Raw genomic sequence first — 25714 nt, forward strand, 5'->3', positions numbered from 1 at the left:
ATTAATCATAAAACAAACCTATACCTGGTGCATCGATCGTCAATCCCCATACACGGTGGACTATATAAAATGCTGTGTGGCCACACTGTAACATCAATAAACAATACTGTTAAAAAAAAAGGAGCTCATTCAGTAAATCAATCAAAACACCATTAAATCTATCACCAAACACTGAAGTCTCACTCGACACAGAGGGCTAGCGTTACCTCTGGCCTCCAACGAAAATAGAAGTCCACACCAAAACACCTGGCTCCTCTATCTGCTCACCTCCCAATCAGTGGGGAGGAAGCAGGGGAATCAACGGGGGACACTGATTACACATTCTTAATAATAAATATAATAATACAAAAGCTATTTGTAGTTATTTTTTACTGCTCATTTATGACGTACAAAAACATATTTTACGTTCAATTTAAGTATCACTCTTTTTTTGGTTCTTTCTTCATATCCCGTGAGTTCAGGGGCGCCAAAGCGGATCGTTGTTCATGTTGATTTGGTTCAGTTTTTACGCCGGATGCCCTTCCTGACTTAACTCTCCTTAATTTGCACTGCACAGCTGGGGATGGGAATGGGCCGTTGGGGGTTCAGTGTCTTGCCCAGAGACATTTCGACACATAGCCGGGACCGGGGATCACCCCGTGGGAAGACTTAACACCTTACCAACTGAGCTAGCCGCCTCTATCAATTTAAATATAATATAATATTTTTTTTGGTTAATGAGTTCAATATCACTATACCGCTACAAAATATAATGTTATGAGTGAGCTATAAAACATACAAAAATACTTTATTCCAATTCCTTTAGACATTTTTGCTTTTTTGCTTTAGACATTTTTGCTTTCAAACATGCCAGCTGATCAGCTTCATCATTGATTGTGTCCAAAATGTTAGACCTAAAATTAAATGATTAAAGTCTAGCTTAGTTCAATTGTCCAGTCTGCTTCTACGTACAATGCTTTCAAGTTTCCTGAGATTTTCTGTCTCCACCGGCCTAAACTTTAAAAAGGTTTAAGTCAATTATAATTTGCTTCAAGTAATTTGCAGAGTTGTAGCCAATATATTACAGAGGCAGGTCAAAACACAACATAGTGTTCAATATATGTTTTAGTCACTTTCATCTCCTTTTTTCTTAACTATTTTATGTTTACATTTCACTCATTCAAACACAGGCTTCATAACCTTGCCTCAAACCAGCTGCATATGACTAATGACCATACAGCAACAAAAACATATGACTGAATAACATTCAGACTAATGTAACTCCCAATACTTAATCTGTCAGTTTGATTTAACCGTAGTAAACCTGTGTTAAACAAGGAGCCATAACATTAATATTTAGAGGCACTGTTGTGTGCTGCTGTTCATATAGAATCATGTCATGTGACTTTATATTTATACCTTTGTCTTATGTATTGTCTGAACTAGCACAAAACAGGCTTTTCCTTTGCCTCATTCATTATGCTTTTTCACTTAATTATCTGAATTGCATGTATCATAATAGTCACTGGGTGCAACAGGGGTTGTTTATTATCCATTTAAATATCACATTAAAGAGAATTATTATTGAATCATGCATATCCTCACTAAGATGGCACTGTTAGCAACAATGCCAATAGTCATTTCTCATTTCATAGTAAAACAAAAAGACTATGAAGGTGAAATGACGATGTGCCACCACCATCATGTCAGATGTGCTTGGATGGACCTATTTAATTCCATCATGATTTTACACATTGGACAAGAAATGAAATGTGAAAATCAAGAGAATATTTTTATTCATATACTTGTATTTAGATTCACAGAGTTAGGTAGTACCATCTCATAGCAGCATCATAGTCCTTCTGTTTTGCAATGAAATGCAACATAGCTAACGACGGTTGCTGTGTTTTCTGTGTGAGCATGTATATGATTCGGTATTGTTTTTCTGGAAGTGCTCCTCCTTCCTCCCCCAAAACTCTGCCAATGGGTGATAGCAAGAAATAGATGGATGCAAAGCTGCAGTGAGCAACAGGATTTACAAAACAATATTAATTTAATCTACTACTTATTTGACCCTTTAGTTAAAAAATAAAAAAATCTACCTTAATAAAAAGCAATCAGCCATTAACATCAGAGTTATGAAAAACCTGCCCCGTAAGAAGTTAAATGGTAAAACACAGTGGGTCACTTGTTACTATTCTTGCCTTTGGCACCAAAAGGCACTGAGTCGCCCACTGTTATTTTCTGCAAGCATCAAGCACTGACATTCATTTCTCTATATTTCAATTACTTTTTGTTGTGCTTGTTTGACGTGCTTTGTCTTTGTGTACAAACCTGAACACAAACTAAATGAAGCATTTGTATTTAATGTATTTGATCTATATTTCTATCTATATTACTTTATATCTCTGTGTCACAGCACCCGCTCCTGCATCTTCCTCTCCCCTCCTTTCCCCCACTCCCTGTCTGTTTTTGCGTATGTGTGTGCGTATCTTTGTGCTTTTGGCGCACCTGGAACTAGGCCATACCTGCAATCACTCACTTTGATGACAGCTGTTAATATACCGGTTTACTGGACGCCACAAGTTGCTAGGTCGTTTAAGTTATCCCACGGTATCAGAGAACTCTACCCTTTTTTTTCCCCCTTCTCCTCTTCTAAACTCATAGAACTTGTGTTATCCCAGCTCCTCATGTCTATAGGCCATTTCCTCCCCTGGCTTCAACCTACCGTCCGTCGGCTACTCACCGCTCCATCGCCTCCTCCTGCTTCGGGACTCCAAGCTCTTCCAGCCACTCACCCGCCTTCCCCTCCACGGACGGCGTCCCTCTCCTACACCCCCTTCCCTCCTGTTCCTACCACCACTGGTGCAATTGTCAATAAAACCGTCCTTACGATCCTTATTTCTCGATTTCGTCTGTCTCTCTTGGTTCACTTTCATTGAATATACTAAGGCAGCGTGACACTCTGCTAATATGACTTACTCTAATCAATGAAAATATTTATCTTTTGTATCCTTCATGAAAAACATCTGGTTGAAAATGGACGTGGGAGCAGGTAAAAATTAAATAAAGAACATTTTGGAGCCTGATAAGTGACTTGATTACTGATAACCATCTAAGAATTAGGTGAATTATTGGGGTCATAAAACACGAAGGAGCGTTAGTATTTAAGCAACTCCTTACAATAACATGGTAACGAGGATCCGTGATAATCTTAACTCTTCGTGGGCAGGTAACAGTGTTCACAATCCTTAGCGTCATTCATGTAGCGGCAACACAGACAGTCAATAACTAGTCGGGTCAAGTCATTTAAAGTAGCGTGGTCCGAACCGTGAATAGGAAAAACAGTAGAATGAAGTCAATGCAGACGAGGTGGCAGTTTAGTGAGGGAACTGAGGAAGTATAGAAACAGACGAGTGAGAGCAAGTGAACCTGATTAATAGTGATTAGTGAAGCGGAGGAAATGTGAAGAAACCTAGAAAAGGAAGTGACTGCAAAATAAAAGCCTGAAAAGGGAAGTGAAGGTAGTGATCCTGACAGAGACTTTTCTCAAATATCACTTTAAATGCCATGAATATTATTTATAATTTTTTTCAATATTGTATACATATTATTAAAATGTTTGAGTAATTTATTTAATTATTTTTAGGTAGGAACTATGGGTCCCTTTTAAGTTGTACACAGACACCTTTTTAGACAAGTGCTCGTTATGAATAAAGTAGAGAGATAACGTCAAGCTAAAAGTTAAGGTGTCTTATGTGGTGTGTTGACTTTCTTTTGATATAGAGTTTTGTTTGACATATTTTATATTCATATTACATTCCCATTCATAGGGAGTTTTTCCTCTCCACTGTTGCCCATGGCTTGCTCCAGGGGGAATTGTTGGGTTCTCTTTATACATCTTTATAATCTTGACTTTATTCTGTAAATTGCCCTGAGATGACTTTGTTGTGAATTGGCGCTATATAAATAAAGTTGAATTGAATTGAATATTCTTGGATATGCAGCCAGCAATGGTAGTTTCCATCTATGACCCCTTGGGATTCTTAACACCCTTTGTGCTACCTGGAAAGCAAATCTTGCAGCAACTGTGTCAAGATAAGATTGGTTGGGATGAGTCTCTTCCAGAAGATCTCAGAACACAATGGGTGTCATGGCTACCAGACCTTCAAAATTTGTCTAAAGTAAGGATTAGAAGATGTTATTTACCAGTAATCTTCACTGATGTCAGGCAATAGGAGCTTCAGCATTTCTCAGATGTGAGTGTCACAGGTTATAGAGATTGTACATATCTTAGAGCAATTAACGCTCATGGAGATGTCCATTGCTCACTTGTTATGGGGAAGGCATGTGTTGCTCCCACTAAGATAACCACAATACCATGGCTTGAGCTTTCTGCACCAATGCGGCAAAGACAAGTGTTGCTCTTAGAGATGAGCTTGAAATAAATGGTCTTCAAGAACATTTTTAGACTGATTCAAGGATAGTTCTTGTTCATGTGTTTGTGGCAAATAGAGTCCAAAGAATCAAGTCCAGTACAGACCCCTAGCAATGGCATTTTGTTCAATCAGAAGATAATCCTGCAGACCATGCTTCCAGAGGTCTAACTGCAGAACAACTAGTTGCTTCAAACTGGTTCACTGGCCCAGGCTTTCTATTGGAAAGAGAGCTCATAGGTGAGGTGCATGGAAGAGGTCAGCAATGATGATCCAGAACTTCAAAAGGTGCAGGTGCTCAACAACAGTGTAAAGGTAGAAACAGACATCTGACAAGGTTCTCTGACTGGAATAGAGCCGTCAAGGCTATTGCTAGTCTTAAGTGCTTTGCTCAGCGAATTATAAGACTTAAACCAAAGCTAAATGAAACCACAAGTGTTGAGAAAAAACAAGAAGCAGAACTTTTCATAATAAAACTAGTCCAAAGACAAACATTCAACAGTGAAATCAAAGGGTTAGAAAAAGCAAGGAAATAAGTAGGTGACCAGTAGGTGGACATTTGACAAGAGCTAGCCTTCACCCATATGTCAAACATCCTGTCATTTTGCCAAAGGCAAGTCATGCACAAAGTGCAAAAAGTACAGAAGGACTGCACAGGAGCCAAACAAGAACCACAAGGGTTAATGACATTCTCATCATTAAAGAGGATAATTCTCCACAAAATCAGTGGAAGGTGGCAAGGGTGACAGAAGTGTATCCCAGCAGTGATGGAAAGGTTGACTATTGATCGGTCACTCCACCTTGAATAGTTAAGGAAAGGGCACTTCTAAGCTAGTTGATCTGGATAGACCTGTGCACAAGACTATTCTACTGCTAGAAGCAGAGTAAATGTAATTGTTGCTTTTAAGGGTGTAGAATTCACTAATTGTCTTAGTTTAGGTAAGAGTGACAAAGGTTCAGTTGTCAAGTGAAATCACAATATTGTGATTTGGTGGGAGTTTAAATGCCATTAATATTATTTATATAATTTTTCAATATATGTTCTATAGGTAGAAAACTTAGTTGTCCCTGACAATCCTCTGGAGTGAGGCAGAAAATGGTTGTTGTTGAACCTTCTTCTGGGAGGAAAAACTTTCAATTTCAAACAAAACAACACCGCTTCAACTCGTCTTAACACAATTGAGAATAGTGGACCTCTACAAGAAAAATATATCATATAAAAAAAAAAAAAAAAAAAAGTGCATACAGTATGTATGAATTGAACAGCCCACCTCCTCTCTTTTTCCAGTTTGCTTTGACACATTTGTTTGTGTAATCAGAAAAGCATTAATAACCATTGTTGGTTTCGATGGTTCAATTTCAAATTTAGAATGTGTTTCATATGACATCCTCACTCCATATGCCCTTTAATTTGTCAACCAAAGACTTTGCCTCTAAAATTCAGCATTTGTTTGGACTTAAAAGTCTCTGCAGATCATCTAAGAGATAGGTAATTATTCCAGTGAGAGAGACTCTCATGGTATTAATTATAGATATACTTGGGACTCATATCAATTAAGAGCTAACCACACCCAACCCATACTTTTGAAACTCCAGTCTTACAACTCCACACCCTCCTGCTCATTTACTTATTAAACTCACAATGTTTATACCTGCCCTTCCCCCGTAATTACCCAACAGATTTGTATTGTGCATAAACCAGGTGTAGATTTTTAACATTCTTACATGTTTTTTTTCTTTCAAGTCACACGTGTGGAGTTTGCATGTTGTCCCAGTGCTTGCGTGGGTTCTCTCTGGGTTGATTGGTGAGTCTAAATTAATAGTAAGTATGAATGCGTGTGTGAATGGCTGTGTGTCTGTGTACCCTTTCTTTCGCCCTATGAGCGCTGGAATAGGCTCTATCCCCCCACAACTCTGAACCCTGAAGAAGTTACAGATAATGATGGATAAATAATCAAAATTTTATATGGCACTTTTTGAAACTGTGACAAAGTGTTTTACAAGTTAAAACATTTAAAAGGATAAATGAACAATATAATAAATCAATCACATTTTACAGTTGAGAAAAAATTTGCAAACAAATACACCAGGCCCTCATAAAACAAATAATAAAAAAATAATAAAGATTATAATGTTAAAACAATTCAATTTACAATAAAAAGTAAAGGGAGAAATACACCAGATCCTCATAAATGTAGCATTAAAATATACACATAAATATTTTTTTACAAATAGTATTAATCATAAAAATGCTTTGTATATTATATAACTATTTTTCAATTCAGTTTTCCAGCAAAGGAGTATTACATATCTCAGATTCTCAGGGAGGGAGTGCCATAGCTTTAGAGCCCAAATAGCAAATGCGCAGGTCCCTTTTGTGACACATGATATATTGGAACAATGAATGAGTTCAAAGAAGATCACAGGAAGCGTTTCATGTGGCACTAGTAAGTCTCTTAGATAACATGGTGTAAAGCTGTAAAAACAATAAGTACAATTTTAAATCAATTCTAAACCACAGAGCCAATGCAATGAAGCAAGGACATTGTTCTCCTGTGAGGAATTTGTTAGTAGTCAAGTTGCTGCATTTTGAACGAGCTAAAGACAAGAAATGGACTTATGTTTCTCACCAAGTCCACTACCTTGCCTTTAAAAACCTTCCATCGCCTCAGAGAACTGAGGAGGCAGCAGCTGGTGAACTTTGATATTTATACTCTAATATTGCTTAATATTGATATAACTGAAAAAAATGGCAAAGTGTCTCTGCGCAAGACAATGAATCCCCAATAGCCTATTCCCATCCCCAGCTATGCAGTGCCCGTCCAAGCTCGCTTGAAATTGGGGAGGGATGCGTCAGGAAGGGCATCCGGCGTAAAAAACTGTGCCAAATCAAAATGCGGACAGTGATCCGCTGTGGCGAAACTGAACTCACGGGATGAGTCGAAAGGACAAAACAATAACAAAAAAAACAAAACATTGATAATACCTGAAAACTCTGGTTCCACCTACAAGCATTAAATAGTGCTTAAATAGTAATACATTTATACTTTGTTACAGTTTGAGATCATAAAGGACAATATCATTATTAAATTAAATATTAAATTGATCAGTGCAACATTACACTGTCTACACACATGGCTACAATATATTAGTCTGTAGCTGGTCTCCCTTAAAACTGCAGTTCAAGGGGGGTGTTGTGATGAGCATGGTATGTATTTATTTTTGCAGCAAATTGTGAAAACCTGCTTTATTACAATGACCTAAGAGGAAGAGGCATAAACCCTCATCAATGTTTACTAGCAGTTTGATTGGCAGGTTATTTCACAGAAGCACTGTGACAACATAGACATAAACCAACTTGAAAATAAAAAAAATAAATAAAATGCATTGTCCTACAGCATTTAGTACTTGCTGAAGGTAAGTGAAAAAAGCAAAACTGAAAAAAAAAGGTCAAATTCAAAACAGAGAGTACTTAACAAGAATGTTCAGATTATGTGTGCTCCACTGCCAATGAACAGAATGGTAACGTTTAAATGAATTTGCATAAATGACAGATCCCTGACACTGTATGTGCTGCATGACACAAAATTCCTCATCACACTTAGTATGAAACAAATGTTCACAAAACTTACTATATAAAAGTCCTTATATTAACATTATGCTGCAATTGTTAACTTTTGAAAAATGATGAATTTTCCTAGGACATTCAGGATGGACGTTTTTCACCATTTATTAAAAACAGATTTCATGTTGCTAAATATTGCTGTCAAAGCTTACCACTCCCTGAGACAGAATGAAACAATAATTCTTCCCGCGGTGTACTTAAATAAATTTAGCTCTGATACAATTAATTTGTCATTGGTTGTTGTCACACCAGTCAATCTTCATTCAAATAGGCGGAATGTATTTTGCAAGGCGTTTGGTCTTTGTAATTACAAAGGGACAAAAGAAGGGAGATTTACATGTCAAGTCCCTGCCAGATTGACAGTTGACAAAGTGTATCTTTGTCACATGTACATGCACTTTGCATTGCCCCAGACCAGTCTGAATCACACAGAAATATAACATACAGCCCCTGTATCTACACTATGTTACACTTTTATTAAAAACAAATAAAGGATCTGGCCCAGGGTCCCTCTGTCCTCTCAGTCCTCTGGTCCTCGCCTACTCCCAGTAGGCCTGCTTAATAATATTAATTTGAAGATGATCCCTGTCAGCGGACTCCCTTACACTCCTTCTTACACTATAGTTCTAGCAGAGGTGGGGTACACCCTGGACAGGTCACCAGCTTATCTCAGGGCCAATACTGAGAGACATACACAGACAGAACACTATTCACACTCCTGCTCCAGCTCAGGTGCGTTTTAGTTTTCCTCACTCCTGTTTATTTTCTAATTCTTACTTTTTTGCCTTTATTGCTTGTGTTTTCCTGTCCTCCTAGTGGAGTGATTTTCAGTTGTTTTCACCCCCCAGTCCTCACAAGAAACCCCCTTTTACTTTAACTTCCTCTTGCGTTCTATTTACTTGGGTCCTTAAAACCTAATACGCCATCCATGACAATTTGGTATGAATTACAAATCCTATATAGCGTATAAAAACTGTGTAATAGAAACTACACTTATTACTACCCACACTGAGAAAAAAATGTTCACAATACAGCAGTACAAGTATATGTATAAGAGCCAGTATTTTTAACTATATGCTGCAAATCTCAACTACATAAATACTATATTTTGCATTGACATTCAGAATGAAAGCAGAATGCTGTACTGTTTGTCTAAACACTGAGTCCACTGCAGTAGAACTCAGAAATCTGTAATTACAGGCTGTCACACCTGTTGAACTTCATTTATGTAAGTGGAATGCATTTGGCAATATAGTTCACAAGAACAGAAAAGAAAGGAGTATTCCATGCTACTGAGCCAAGAATCTGAAAGCCAACAGTTTCGTTTCTACGCTGACATTTTATAACAGGTCCAAATAAAGGTATTATCTAACATACATGTCATTTGTTGTAGTTACATTTTAGCATCTAAAGGCTTTGACAGATATTAACTGTAACAGAAGGTGACAAAATTGAAAGAAGAGAAAAATGACTTTATTAATATCAGGTAAAAAAACGTAGTTTTTTATCTTATATCTCACACCACTTTGTGTTCTACTGAGAGAGACTGGTCACTAGGGTGTCCAGGGTGTACACATTTTGCTAAATTTGAGCAACATGAGGTTCAGTGTCCTGCCTAAGGACACTTAGACACATGGACAGGAGGAAGTGGAGATCAAACAGCCGACCCTATAAACAGTGAAGGACCTCCTTGCCTCCTGAGCCACAGACAGCCCATTGTTCAGTTAGTTTTCAGTAAATATTTTACACAACATGTATTATATTGCAGTTTCTACTTAAATATTAAGATGTTAACCTAAGGCACACTCTGGACCTACTGATATCACATGGACTCAGTAAAAGCATATCCTCTGTTGTTGACTTGACTCGGTCAGATTATAACTGCATTCATATCACATTGTGCACTGTCTTCTATACAGCGAGTTGTTAAAACCATTACCCCAGAAGTACAAGAAAATTACTTGGCATTACTTAGTTTTTCTCTTTTGAAAGTTTTGGTAGAAATTTTAATAAGAGATTGACTTCAACCCATTGAAGGTTGTAAACAGGGATGGTCTTAAATCTGAGGAGTTTGCAGACTACTTTCAAAAGAAAACCACCATCAGGTCTGGCATTAGCCAAGCACACAATCCCATTACAGAGACATGCAGTGGACAAAATAAAGCCACACTTGACAGTTTCGTTCTGGTTGATCAGAAAGTTTTGTTTAGGAAAATGGCATCTCATTAGACATCTGTGCTGATGACAGTCAGCTTTATGTGGCTGTGTCTCCTGACAACACTGGGCTTATTGATGCCCTTTAAAATTTTATTTTAGACATTAGTGCCTTGATGTCACAGAACTTCTTGCAGCTCAACCAGAAAAAAACTGAGACTTTGGTTATTAGTTCAAAGGCTCAGAGAGAGAAATTGGCCACAAAACGAAATTGTCCTCAACAATCTCTAAGCCAACAGTCCAGAAACCTTGGTGTTATCTTTGAGTCGAGCAAACTACACTATTGTAATGCTTTCTTCTCTGGTCTACCCAAATACCTCATATACCACTTACAAGTGATTGACAACTCTGAGTCCTGACAAGGAAAAAGGAGAGAACACATTGCATCTCTTTTAAGGCCCTTAAACTGGTTGGCTTTCACCCTCTGTCAGCTGTTGAATTTAAAACTCTTGTTTTTAAATAACTTAATAATCTTGCACCAGCCTACCTGACATGTTTCCAGTGTATAAACCAGTTTGTGCTCTGAGATCCTCTGACACAAGTCTTTTAGTTGTTGTAATGTGCCTGGACTAAAACCTTTGGTGGGGCCACTTTTAGTGTTTATGCTCTGAGCTGTTGGAGCAATCTCCCTTAGGATCTCAGAACAACAGTGGTGATGTTTCCCAAGGCAAATTTAATCCCCACCGTTTAAGCCTGGCTTTTGATTAAATATTTTATTACACAAAGTATTTATTGCATTTATTTACATATCATTTCATTTATCTTATACTTTATACTATTCAGATTTTTCATTACTTTCATACTTTTATGTATTATTGCACTTGTTTGATGTGCCTCTTCAATTGCTCTCTTTTTAAAATACCCTTGTTTTCTGGGCATTGCTACTTATTTTATCCTTTATTGTCTTTGGCTGGTACACCTTTCTTTAACTTTCACTAATCTCTTAAGCAGTTTGAATTGCATTCATCTAAAGGTCCTATTTGTATGAAGTTTTGATTGATCACAACAACAACAGATACAGTGACATCAACAACTACTCCGCTGCCTAAAACAACAACAACTAGTAAATGGTCTGCACTTAAATATTTTCTACCTTATTGTTACCCAATTGACTTAACTTTTAGCAGCTGAGGCAGCTACTGCAGAATCAAGAACATTTACTATCAAAAAAACAGCTACCACCACAAAAACAATTGCTCTCACTAGAACACTTGCTACTACAGCATTTGCAACAACACCCACTCTGACCAGCAACAACTAAAACAACAATAACTTCTTCCACAATTACAACAACAGTATTTACATCAACTACACCAGCTTACACACTAACAGCAGCCGCTGCCACAGTTTCTAACACCATTGTACCTATAAATTTATCAGCAAGCTAGCCAATGGAACCATTGTCAGTTTAATTCACTGATCGCAATAGCAGTCAGTTTAAAGATCTTGAAGAATGATTTGCTGAGCTGGTGAATCAAATTTCACATTAACAACTGTCATTGATTTGCAAGAATGATATATAATGTGTATATAATATAATTTAACTTAAAGAAAAATAAATAGGCTCAAAACTAAACTGAGCATAATATGCATTTTAAATCCATCCATTATCTGTCACAGATTATCCTCTTTGGGTCATGGGAGGGGCTGGAGTTTATCCCAGTCATAGGTCGAGAGGTAGGGTACACCCTGCACAGGTCACCAGTCTATCTCAGGGCCACAGAGAAACATACACAGACAACCATTCACAGTCACATTCATACCTATGGGTAATTTTGAATTACCAATCAACCTAACATCCACGATTTTGGACTGTGGGAGGTAACCAGAGTACCCGTAAGAAACCCATGCAAGCATGAGGAGAACATCCAAACTCCACACAGAAAGGCCACGGCTGGATGGTGCGCGAACCCGCAACCTTCTAGCTGTAAGGCTGCATTTTAAATCTTTTTTGTTTCTTCTTGCATAGTAATGAAGTGTATCATGAGAAAGGAAAGTGGGTTTATATGATGGTCATCAGTATGGAACAAAAGTATGTTGCAGGTAATATAATAAGATACTTAGAGTTGTAAAAAGCCTTATACCATTTATTCAGTGCATTACTCAGTGTTGTATCAATCTACTTTATCTATTCAGTATATTCAGTAGCAGCCTATTCAAACAGACCATAAATAATTTAAGTGTAAAAGTTTTGAAATTAGATACAATTACAATTGCTGCATCTACAACTACTGCACAACAAATTGCAGCACTTTTAACAAGGCTGGTGATAGTCAGATCTCGTCTAAAAGTGACTTGAACGATCCATCATCTCTAGGTTTTATATAAAGAGATGCAAATGTAATGCGACAGGTAAGGCTCAGGCTCAGATCAAAAAGCTCTGTGTAAATATTATTGTTTTATTGCTAGAATTTACGGACATTTTATCATAGTTTTAATATTCACTAATTATTAAATTATGAGAAAATCATATTTCCATGTAATCGCTGATGGTACACCTTGAAAATATAGGATACTGGTCAGTTACTTTAACTTTAGCAAACAAAAGAACATTAAGCATATTTTGTTTGTCGTCAGTTTAATTGACAGGCTATTTATAGAAAGTACAATAAAAAAACTCTCAGGGTTAGACCAATATACCTATATAATAATAATACCTATGATGCAGAACAATAAAAGCTAAATTTTATATAAAAAAGCTGAATTGGAAACAAACTTTATCAAAATATCAATTATATCAAAATAATTTAGAATACTTGACTATTTACAGACCACAAGCAAATAGATAGTTAATGTTTAAATAAATGAATAAATTACAAATTTCTGTCAGCATGTAAACACTATAAAATAGAAAATGCATCACTACATTAACCGGGACACAAATGTTCACAAACTGCAATAAAGGCATGGGCAGTTTAAGTTATTAAGTTTAAAAATTTCAAAATTTCCAATGAATTTCAGATTGTAATTACAAACAAAACAGGCAGATGTACATCATTTAATAAATTTAAAGATTTTATATGAGATCATAGATTGTCACTCACTAAGACAAATATGAGGAAATGAAATTGAAATGGTTTTCTTTTTATGCAAATATATTAAAAGTGTGACCTTTCAGTGTGGTGTGGTGTTTAATTTACATACATATTTAGTTGGATTACAGCAAATATTGGGCAATAAATTCATTCCAAATTACCACTGCTCCATTTTACCTTATTATACCTCTGTATTTATTAGTACTGACTTGCACTTACACTGGAAAAACTTCATTCATATAGGTGGAATAAAGCAGCATTCCGTATCTGTTTCACAAAAGAACAAAGACATGGGAGTATACCATGCAGCTGAGCCAAGAATCTGACAGATTGACAACTGATGGGTGTATGCTTTGATTTAGCATTGTTCATCGCTAGGGTTTCATAACATTTCTGGAAAAAAAAAATGTATCACCTGTTAGTGACATCATTATTCTCTGCTCCCTTCCAGCCTATAAAGACCTTAAAGAATGTTGGCTGTCACAGAAGTTGAAAGGTTTGCTGTATTGCAGACGTGAAGTGGAATAGATAAAAAACAGATCCATCAAAGCCAGATAAAGCGGAAATTCCAAACTTTTCATTTTATGTTTTATATCGTTTCGGTAAGTCCATCTGTTTTGTCTGAGTCTATTATCTTTGTATCTGTTTTTAGCAAAGGTCAATTATATTTATGTTTGGAAGAAATTGATCAATAGATTGTAATTTTATCTATCAAGAATAAATCACATTGTCACAATAATTTCGGAGAGAAAAAGAAGTAGAGAAAAAAGTATTTTATTCCAACTTTATTGGCAACAATGTATATACATAATGTATAGCCTTTGTTCTTACCATCATGGTCACGTTGCAAATTTTAGATAACAAACATGGGGACATACTATTAGCACTATAGTGCTCCACTATTTTGATCATGGACTTTTCAGCCTAAAAAGCAGTCATTTCACTCAGTGCACCTGCATGTTCAAGTACTCTTAGATTTGAGTCAGCAGTACTTTAGTTTCAGTACTGAAATTTATTAACCAAACTTACTAACTATACAACTTGTCACAGCTATGTGTCGAAGTGTCCTTGGGCAAGACACTGAACCCCAAGTTGCTCCTGTATATAACATTATTTGTTATAGGATGCCTTTGTAGAGAGGGTGGAAATGGATAAACAAGTATACAGAAATGTAGTAAATTTGCTGCATTAATAAAAACTGATATTCAGACTTACTTCACCATGTTGGAGTAAATGATCTTTTTCCAACATTATGTGTACTTATTATGTAAATCAAACTTAAGTACTGTTTTAAAATATTTTATCTGTACATATAATAGCTATGAATTTACGGACCAAATATTGTCCATATGTTCTTAGACTTAACTGAAATCAAGGAAAGATAATATTGCAGATCTTGCTCCAAATATAATTTGGAACAAGATCTTGAAAAAAAAGAAAGACTTCAAGTTATACAAAATAAAAATTTGATTTGCTTCTGTAAGATAAAGAGATGTTGCTCCAGTAGTTTTTTAATAGATTGTACATAAAAAAAGAAAATTACCTAAAAATGTACAGGTATTGCAAATTAAGAGTGTATTGCAAAATATTGTATATTCTACTCTGCATTGTTTCCTTTTACAGAATTAAATGAAAACAACATGGGTGTCGGAAGAATGTCCAGATCATTTATTCTAATAGGTAAGCTGAGTGAGTTTAAAACTACTAACCTAAAAATGTGCTGATACCAAGTTTTTGGAAAAACTGTAAAACCACAAGAAAATTAAGATGCAGATCCATGTAATATTGCAAAAAAAAAACAAAGAAACTATCTAACAAAACAATTGTGAAATACTTAAAAAACTTGATTGCTTAAATTAAATAACACAAAAATCCCCTAGAAACGCTGTTGAGAGATATAAACTGGTCTTTAAAATTACCACTTTTTCATAAACTGTACAAATGTTAAACATATAGATCACTAAACATTAAACATTCTGATATACAGCACATCCAGAAAGCATTCACAAAGTATTGTTAAATAGCCACTTGGTAAATGGTAAATTGTTATGTTACAGCCTTATTTAAAATTTGATTAAATTAATTATTTTACTCAAAATTCTACAAACAATAATCTCATAATGACGTGAAAGAAGTTTTTTGGAAATCTTTCCAAAATTATTAAAAATAAAAAATTAAATAAACTACATGTACATAAGTATTCACAGACTTTGCTTAATACTTTGTTTAAGAACCTTCAAGGACAATTACAGAATTAAATATTTTAGTATGAAGCTAGAAGCTTTGCACAACTATATTTAGGTAGTTTCTCACATTCTTCTTTGCAATACCTCTCAAGCTCCATCAGGTTGGATGGGGAGCATTGGTGCACAGCCATTTTCAGATTTCTCCAGATATTAGCAATCAGGTTCAAGTCTGGACTCTTGCTGGGCCACTCAAGGACATTCACAAAGTATTCCCGTACCCACTCCTTTGTTAGTGAGCGGTGCCTGGTTTCCTCCAGACATGACACTTTGCATTCAGGCCAAATAATGTGATCTTTGTTTCATCAGACGAGATAATTTTTTTTTCTCATGGTCTGAGACTCCTTCAGGTAGGCTATGATGTGCCTTTAACTGAATAGTGGTTTCCATCTGGCCAATCTACCATACAGACCTGATTGGTGGAGTGCTGCAGAGATGGTTATTCTTCTGGAAGGTTCTCTCTCCACAGAGAATTGTGGAGCTCTTTCAGAATGACCATTGGTTTCTTGGTCACCTCTATGACTAAGGCATTTCTGTCTTCATGGCTTAGTTTGGCAGGCTGATCCACTTATGTACTGTAATATTTTTCATTTTTAATACATTTGCAAAAATTTAAAACCAATTTCTTTCATATTGTCATTGTGGGGTTCTGGGATTTTGTAGAATTTTGTGGAAAATAATGAATTTTATTCATTTTGGATTAAAGTTGTAATGCAACAAAATGTGGAAAAAGTTAAGAGCCTTACATTCTAGATGCACTATGTGTGTCGATTTTGACCTATTTTGAATTTTAAAAAAGTAAGACATGAAAAAGATATTTAATATTTAACTGAATATTCTTTATCAGTGTTTGCTGTAGTTGTGGCTACTACCACAGGGGAATCAGAGACAACTACAACCAAGTACACCCCAACAACAACAGAAACAACCACTATAACTGAGACACCAACAACAATAACACCTGAAATAACCACAATACCAAATGAGATGCCTACTAAAACCACAACTGAAATACCCACAACTAAGAAACTGAGACACCCACAACAACCACAACTGAAACAATCAAAACAACAAAAGAGACACCTTCAAAAACAAAAACAGAGACTCCTAAGACAACAAAAAATGAAAGTACAAGAACGACTGAGACACCAACAAATACACCAACCCACAACAACCAGAACTGAAACAACCAGGACACCCACAACAAACACTGAAACAAGCACAACTGAGACAACAACAACAAATACAAACAAGTCTCCTAAAAACACAAGAACTAAAACAACAAAAACAACTAAGACACCCACAATGACAACTGAAACAACCAGAACAACTGAAACACCTGAAACTACCACAACCGAGTCTCCCAACACAAGTGAAACTCCAAAAACAACAACCACAACTGAAACAACCAAAACAACAACCGTGACACCCACGACAATAACTGAAACAACCACAACAACTGAGACACAAACAACAACCACAACTGAGAATCCCACAATGACAACAACTGAAATGACCACAACATCGACAGACGAGACACCCACAGCAATGACAACTGAAACAACCACAAGAACTAAGACACCAAGACACCCACAACAAGAACTGAAACAGCCACAAAAACAAACGAAACAAGAACAACTGAGACACCAAAAACTACACCAACCCACAACAACGACAACTGAAAAAACCACATCTGAGAATCCCACTGCAACAACATATGAAACAACAACTGAGACACCTACAACAACCACAACAACTGAGACACTAACAACAACCACAACTGAGAATCCCACAATGACAACAACTGAAATAACCACAACATCGACAGACGAAACACCCACAGCAATGACAACTGAAACAACCACAAGAACTAAGACACCAAGACACCCACAAAAAGAACTGAAACAACCAAAACAACAAACGAAACAAGAACAACTGAGACACCAAAAACTACACCAACCCACAACAACAACAACTGAAAAAAACACAACTGAGAATCCCACAGCAACGACATATGAAACAACAACTGAGACACCTACAACAACCACAACAACTGAGACACCAACAACAACCACAACTGAGATTCCCACAATGACAACAACTGAAATAACCACAACATCGACAGACGAGACACCCACAGCAATGACAACTGAAACAACCACAAGAACTAAGACACCAAGACACCCACAACAAGAACTGAAACAACCACAACAACAAACGAAACAAGAACAACTGAGACACCAAAAACTACACCATCCCACAACAACGACAACTAAAAAAACTACAACTGAGAATCCAACTGGAACGACATATGAAACAAAAACTGAGACACCTACAACAACCCCAAACGAGACACCAACAACAACCACAACAACTGAGACATGGAGACACCCAAAACAACAACATCTGAAAGAACAACTGAAACAACCAAAACATCTGAGACGACCAGAACAACCACAACCTGGACACCATTGCACAAGAACCACAACTGAAAAAACCACGGCACCAGCTAAAAAAACTAAAAGACCAACAACTAAGAAACCTAAAACAACCACAATCAAGAGAACTACAACCACAACTGAAACAACCACAACCGACAGACCAACTACAACAACAACTGAACCACCAATTACAACCACAATTAAACCACCAACCACAACCACCACTGAAAAAACTACAACTGGTACACCAACACCAACCACAACCGACACACCCACAACAACGACTACAGCTGAGACACCTACAACAACTGAGACACCCACAACAATAACAACAGAAATACCAACAACAACCACGACAACTGAGACACCTACAACAATAACAAAAGAAACACCAACAACAACCACAAAAACTGAGACACCCATAACAACCACAAGAACAGAGACACCCACAACAACTACAATTACAGAAACACCCACAACAACAACAACAGAAACACCAACAACAACCACGACAACTGAGACAGTTACAACAATGACAACAACTGAAAAACCCACAACAACCACAACAACTGAGACACCCACAAAAACCACAACAGAAACAACAACAACAACCACGACAATAGAGACACCCACAACAACAGAGACACCCACAACAACAACAAAAACTGAGACACCGACGAAAACTACAACAGAGACACGCACCACAACCACAACAACAGAGACACCCAAAACAACCACAACAACTGAGACACCTACAACAACAACTGAGACACCTACGAAAACCACAACAACCACAACAACAGAGACACCCACAACAGAGACACCCACAACAACAGTAACAACAGAGACACATAAAACAACTGAGACACCCACAACAACTGAGACACACACAACAACAACAGAAACACCCACACTGACAACAAGAACTGAAACACACAAAACAACCACAATAGAGACACCCACAACCTCAACAGAGACACCCACAACAACTACAACAACCGAGACACCAAAAATAACCACAACAGAGACACCCCCAACAACCACAACAGAGACACCTACAACAACCATAACAACTAAGACACCCACAACAACGACAACAGAGACACCCACAAAACCCACAACAGCTGAGACAACCACAACAACTGAGACACCCACAACAACCACAACAACAGAAACAACCACAACATCCACAACAACTGAGACACCCACAACAACAACAACAGAGACACCCACAACAACCACAACAGCTGAGAAAACCACAACAACACAGACACCCACAACAACTACAGCAACTGAGACACCAACAACTACAACAACAGAGACACCCACAACAACCACAACAGAAACACCCACAACAACCACAACAACAGAGAAGCCACCAACAATCACATCAACTGAGAAAACCACAAAAACAGCAGAGACACCCACAACACCCACAACAACTGAGACAACCACAACAACCACAACAGAGACACCTACGACAACAGAGACACCCACAACAACCACAACAGAAACACCGACTACAACTACAACAACTGAAACACCCACAACAACCACAAAAAGAGAGACACCCACAACTACCACAATAGAAACACCCACAACAACTACAACAACTGAGACACCCAAAGCAACCACAACAGAGACACCCCCAACAACCACAACAGAGACACCTACAAAAACCACAACAACAAAGACACCCAAAACAACCACAACACAGACACTCCCAACAACCACAACACAGACACCTACAACAACCACAACAATTGAGACCACCACAACAACCACAACAGAGACACCTACAACAACAGAGACACCCACAACAACCACAACAGAAACACCGACTACAACTACAACAACTGAAACACCCACAACAACCACAAAAAGAGAGACACACACAACTACCACAATAGAAACACCCACAACAACTACAACAACTGAGACACCCAAAACAACCACAACAGAGACACCCCCAACAACCACAACAGAGACACCTACAAAAACCACAAAAACAGAGACACCCAAAACAACCACAACAGAGACACTCCCAACAACCACAACAATTGAGACACCAACAACTACAACAACAGAGACACCCACAACAACCACAACAACTGAGACACCAACAACTACAACAATAGAGACATCCACAACAACCACAACAGAAACACCCACAACAACCACAACAACAGAGAAGCCACCAACAATCACATCAATTGAGAAAACCACAAAAACAACAGAAACACCCACAGCAACCACAACAACTGAGACAACCACAACAACAGAGAGACCCACAACAACCACAACAACAGACACACGCACAACAACCACAACAACTGACAAACCCACAACAACAAAAACAACTGAGACACCCACGACAACCACAAAAATTGAGAGACCAAATACAAGTGAGACAACAACAAAAACTGAGACAACCACAACAGGTGAGACAACCACAACAACCACAGCAGAGACAACCACAATAACCACAACAACTGAGACACCACCAACAACAAGTGAGACACCAACAACAACATCAATAGAGACACCCACAACAACCACAACAGAAACACCCACAACAACTAAAACAACTGAGACACCCAAAACAACCACAATAGAGAAACCCCCAACAACCACAACAGAGACACCCAAAACTACCACAACAACAGAGACAACCACAACAACCACAACACTGACACCTACAACAACCACAACAACAGAGACACCCACAACAACCACAACAACTGAGACACCAACAACTACAACAACAGAGACACCCACAACAACCACAACAGAAAAACCCACAACCACCACAACAACAGACACACCCACAACAACTGAGACACCCACAACAACAACAACAACTGAGTCACCCACAACAACCACAACAGAGACACCCCCAACAACCACAACAGAGACAACAACAACAACAGAGACACCCACAATAACCACAACAGTAACACCCACAACAACCTCAACAACAGAGAAGCCACCAACAATCACATCAACTGAGAAAACCACAAAAACAACAGAGACACCCACAACAACCACAAAAACTGAGACAACCACAAAAACCACAACAACAGAGACACCCACTACAACCACAACAACTGAGACACCAAAAACTACAACAACAGAGACATCCACAACAACTGAGACACCAACAACTACAACAACAGAAACACTCACAACAACTACAACAACTGAGACACCCAAAAAAACCACAACAGAGACAGCCCCAACAACCACAACAGAGACACCTAAAACAACCATAACAACTAAGACACCCACAACAACCACAACAGAGACACCCACAACAACCATAATAGCTGAGACAACCACAAAAACTGAGACACCCACAACAACTACAACAACAGAAACACCCACAACATCCACAACAACTGAGACACCCACAACAACAGAGATACCCACAACAACCACAACAGCTGAGACAACAACACAGAGACCCACAAAAACTACAGCAAGTGAGACAACCACAACAACAGAGACACCCACAACAACCACAACAACAGACACACCTACAACAACTGAGACACCCGCAACAACAACAACAACTGAGACACCCACAACAACCACAAACTCTGAGACAACCAAAACAACCACAACAACTGATACACCCACAGCAACACAGACACCCACAACAACTACAAATACTGAGACACCCAGAACAACCACAACAGAGACATCCACAACAACCACAGCAACTGAGACACCAACAACTACAACAACAGAGACAACGACAATAACTGAGACACAAACATCTACAACAACAGAGACACCCATAAAAACCACAACAGTGACACCCACAACAGAGACACCTACAACAACCCCAACATCAGAGACACCCACAACAACAACAGCAACTGAGAAACCTACAACAACAGAGACACCCACAACAACCACAACAACTGAGACACCAACAACTGCAACAACAGAGAGACCAACAACAACCACAACAGGTGAGACAACCACAACAGCTGAGACACCCACAACAACCACAACAGAGACAACCACAACAACCACAACAGCTGAGACAACCACAACAACTGAGACACCCACAACAACCACAACAACAGAGACACCCACAAGAACTACAGCAACTGAGACACCCAGAACAACCACAACAGAGACACCCACAACAACCACAGTAACGGAGACACCAAGAACTACAACAACAGAGACACCCACAAAAACCACAACAACTGAGACACCCACAACAAACACAACAACTAGGAGACCAACAACAACAACTGAGACAACCACAACAAGTGAGACACCCACAACAACCAAAACTGAGACACCCACAACAACCACAACAACAGAGACATCCACAACAACCACAACAACTGAGACACCCACGACAACCACAACAGTGACACCCACAATAGAGACACCTACAACAAACCCAACAACAGAGACACCCACAACAACAACAGCAACTGAGAAACCTACAACAACAGAGACACCCACAACAACCACAACAACTGAGACACCAACAACTGCAACAACAGAGAGACCAACAACAACCACAACAGGTGAGACAACCACAACAGCTGAGACACCCACAACAACCACAACAACCACAACAGCTGAGACAACCACAACAACTGAGACACCCACAACAACCACAACAACAGAGACACCCACAAGAACTACAGCAACTGAGACACCCAGAACAACCACAACAGAGACACCCACAACAACCACAGTAACGGAGACACCAAGAACTACAACAACAGAGACAACCACAAAAACCAAAACAACTGAGACACCCACGACAAACACAACAACTGAGACAACCACAACAAGTGAGACACCCACAACAACCAAAACTGAGACACCCACAACAACCACAACAACAGAGACATCCACAACAACCACAACAACTGAGACACCCACGACAACCACAACAGTGACACCCACAATAGAGACACCTACAACAAACCCAACAACAGAGACACCCACAACAACTGAGACTCCAACAACTACAACCACAGAGACACCCACAACAACCACAACAGAGACAACCACAACAACTGAGACAACCACAACAACACAAACACCAACAACAACCAGAACAGAGACACTCACAACAACCACAACAGCTGAGCCAAGCACAACAACTGAGACACCCATAACAACCACAACAACAGAGACACTCCCAACAACAACAGAGACAACCACAACAAAAACAGAGACACCTACTACAACCACGACAACTAAGACACCCACAACAACCACAACAGAGACACCCACAAACACCACAACAGCTGAGACAACAAAAAAAACTGAGACACCCACAACAACCACAACAACAGACACATCCACAACAAACACAACAACTGAAACAATCACAACAACAGAGACACCCACAACAGAGACACCCACAACAACCACAACAAGTGAACCAATCACAACAACTGAGACACCCACAACAACCACAACAGAGACACCCACAACAACCACAACAACAGAGACACCCACACCAACTACAACAACTGAGAAACCCACAACAACAGAGACACCCACAACAGAGACACCCACAACAACCACAACCGAAACAAAAACAACCACAACTGAAACACCCACAACAACCACAACTGAATCAACCACAACTGAGACACCCACAACAACCACAACAACTGAGACACCCACAAAAACCACAACAACTGAGGGACCAACAACAACTGAGATACCCACGACAACCACAACACCTGAGACAACCACAACAAGTGAGACAACCACAATAACCACAACTAAAACAATCACAACAGAGACACCCTTGACAACCACAACAGCTGAGACAACCACAACAACTGATACACCCACAATAACCACAAAAGAGACACCCACAACAACTGAGACAACTGAGACAACTACAACAACAGAGTCACCTACAACAACCACAACAGCTGAGAAACCCACAACAACAGACACACCCACAACAGAGACACCTACAACAACCACAACAACTGAAACAATCACAACAACTGAGACACCCACAACAACCACAACTGAATCAACCACAACTGAGACACCCACAACAATTACAACAACTGAGACACCCACAACAACCACAACAACTGAGACACCCACAACAACCACAACAACTAAGGGACCAACAACAACTGAGATACCTACGACAACCACAACACCTGAGACAACCACAACAAGTGAGACAACCACAATAACCACAACAGAGACACCGACAAAAACCACAACAACTGAAACACCAACAACAACAACTGAGATACCCACGACAACCACAACGACTGAGACACCCACAACAACCACAACAGAGACACCAACAACAACCACAACAACAGAGACACGCACAATAACCAGAACAACTGAGACACCCACAATAAACACAAAAGAGACACCCACAACAACTGAGACAACTAAGACAACTACAACAACAGAGTCACCCACAACAACCACAACAACTGAAACAATCACAACAACTGAGACACCCACAACAACCACAACTGAAACAACAACAACCACAACTGAAACACCCACAACAACCACAACTGAGACACCCACAACAACCTCAACAACTGAGACACCCACAACAACCACAACAACTGAGGGACCAAGAACAACTGAGATACCCAGGACAACCACAACACCTGAGACAACCACAACAAGTGAGACAACCGCAATAACCACAACAGAGACACCGACAAAAACCACAACAAAAGAGACACCCACAACAACAACAGAGATACCCACAACAACCACAACAGAGACACTCACAACAAACACAACAGAGACACTCACAACTACCACAACAGCTGCTCCAAGCACAACAACTGAGACACCCATAACAACCACAACAACAAAGACACTCCCAACAACAACAGAGACAACCACAACAAAAACAGAGACACCTACTACAACCACAACAACTAAGACACCCACAACAACCACAACAGAGACACCCTCAAAAACCACAACAGCTGAGACAACCAAAAAATCTGAGACACCCACAACAACAGAGACACCCACAACAACCACAAAAGAGAAACCTACAACAAACACAACAGAGACACCCACAACAACCACAACAACTGAGACAACCACAACAACACAGACACCAACAACAACCACAACAGAGACACCGACAACAACCACAAACTCTGAGACAACCACAAAATCTGAGACACCCACAACAACCACAACAACAGAGACACCCACAACAACAACAGAGATACCCACAACAACCACAACAGAGACACTCACAACAACCACAACAGCTGAGCCAAGCACAACAACTGAGACACCCATAACAACCACAACAACAGAGACACTCCCAACAACAACAGAGACAACCACAACAAAAACAGAGACACCTACTACAACCACGACAACTAAGACACCCACAACAACCACAACAGAGACACCCACAAACACCACAACAGCTGAGACAACAAAAAAAACTGAGACACCCACAACAACCACAACAACAGACACATCCACAACAAACACAACAACTGAAACAATCACAACAACAGAGACACCCACAACAGAGACACCCACAACAACCACAACAACTGAAACAATCACAACAACTGAGACACCCACAACAACCACAACAGAGACACCCACAACAACCACAACAACAGAGACACCCACACCAACCACAACAACTGAGAAACCCACAACAACAGAGACACCCACAACAGAGACACCCACAACAACCACAACCGAAACAAAAACA

General features: G+C 39.0%; 1 protein-coding gene across 1 annotated transcript; it reads left to right on the forward strand.

Annotated features, from left to right (window-relative positions):
• Positions 1 to 1660: 1660 nt before the first annotated feature.
• LOC137137139 (mucin-2-like) lies at positions 1661 to 25693 on the forward strand (the record flags this gene model as incomplete). The annotated part of the gene is made up of 4 exons (XM_067523077.1): positions 1661 to 1684; positions 2680 to 2844; positions 20039 to 21169; positions 24908 to 25693. Coding segments are annotated over exons 1-4 (2106 nt in total), but the record flags the coding sequence as incomplete, so codon positions are not given.
• Positions 25694 to 25714: the final 21 nt, after the last annotated feature.

Source organism: Channa argus, chromosome 12 (assembly GCF_033026475.1).
Source record: "Channa argus isolate prfri chromosome 12, Channa argus male v1.0, whole genome shotgun sequence".
NCBI classification, from domain to species: domain Eukaryota; kingdom Metazoa; phylum Chordata; class Actinopteri; order Anabantiformes; family Channidae; genus Channa; species Channa argus.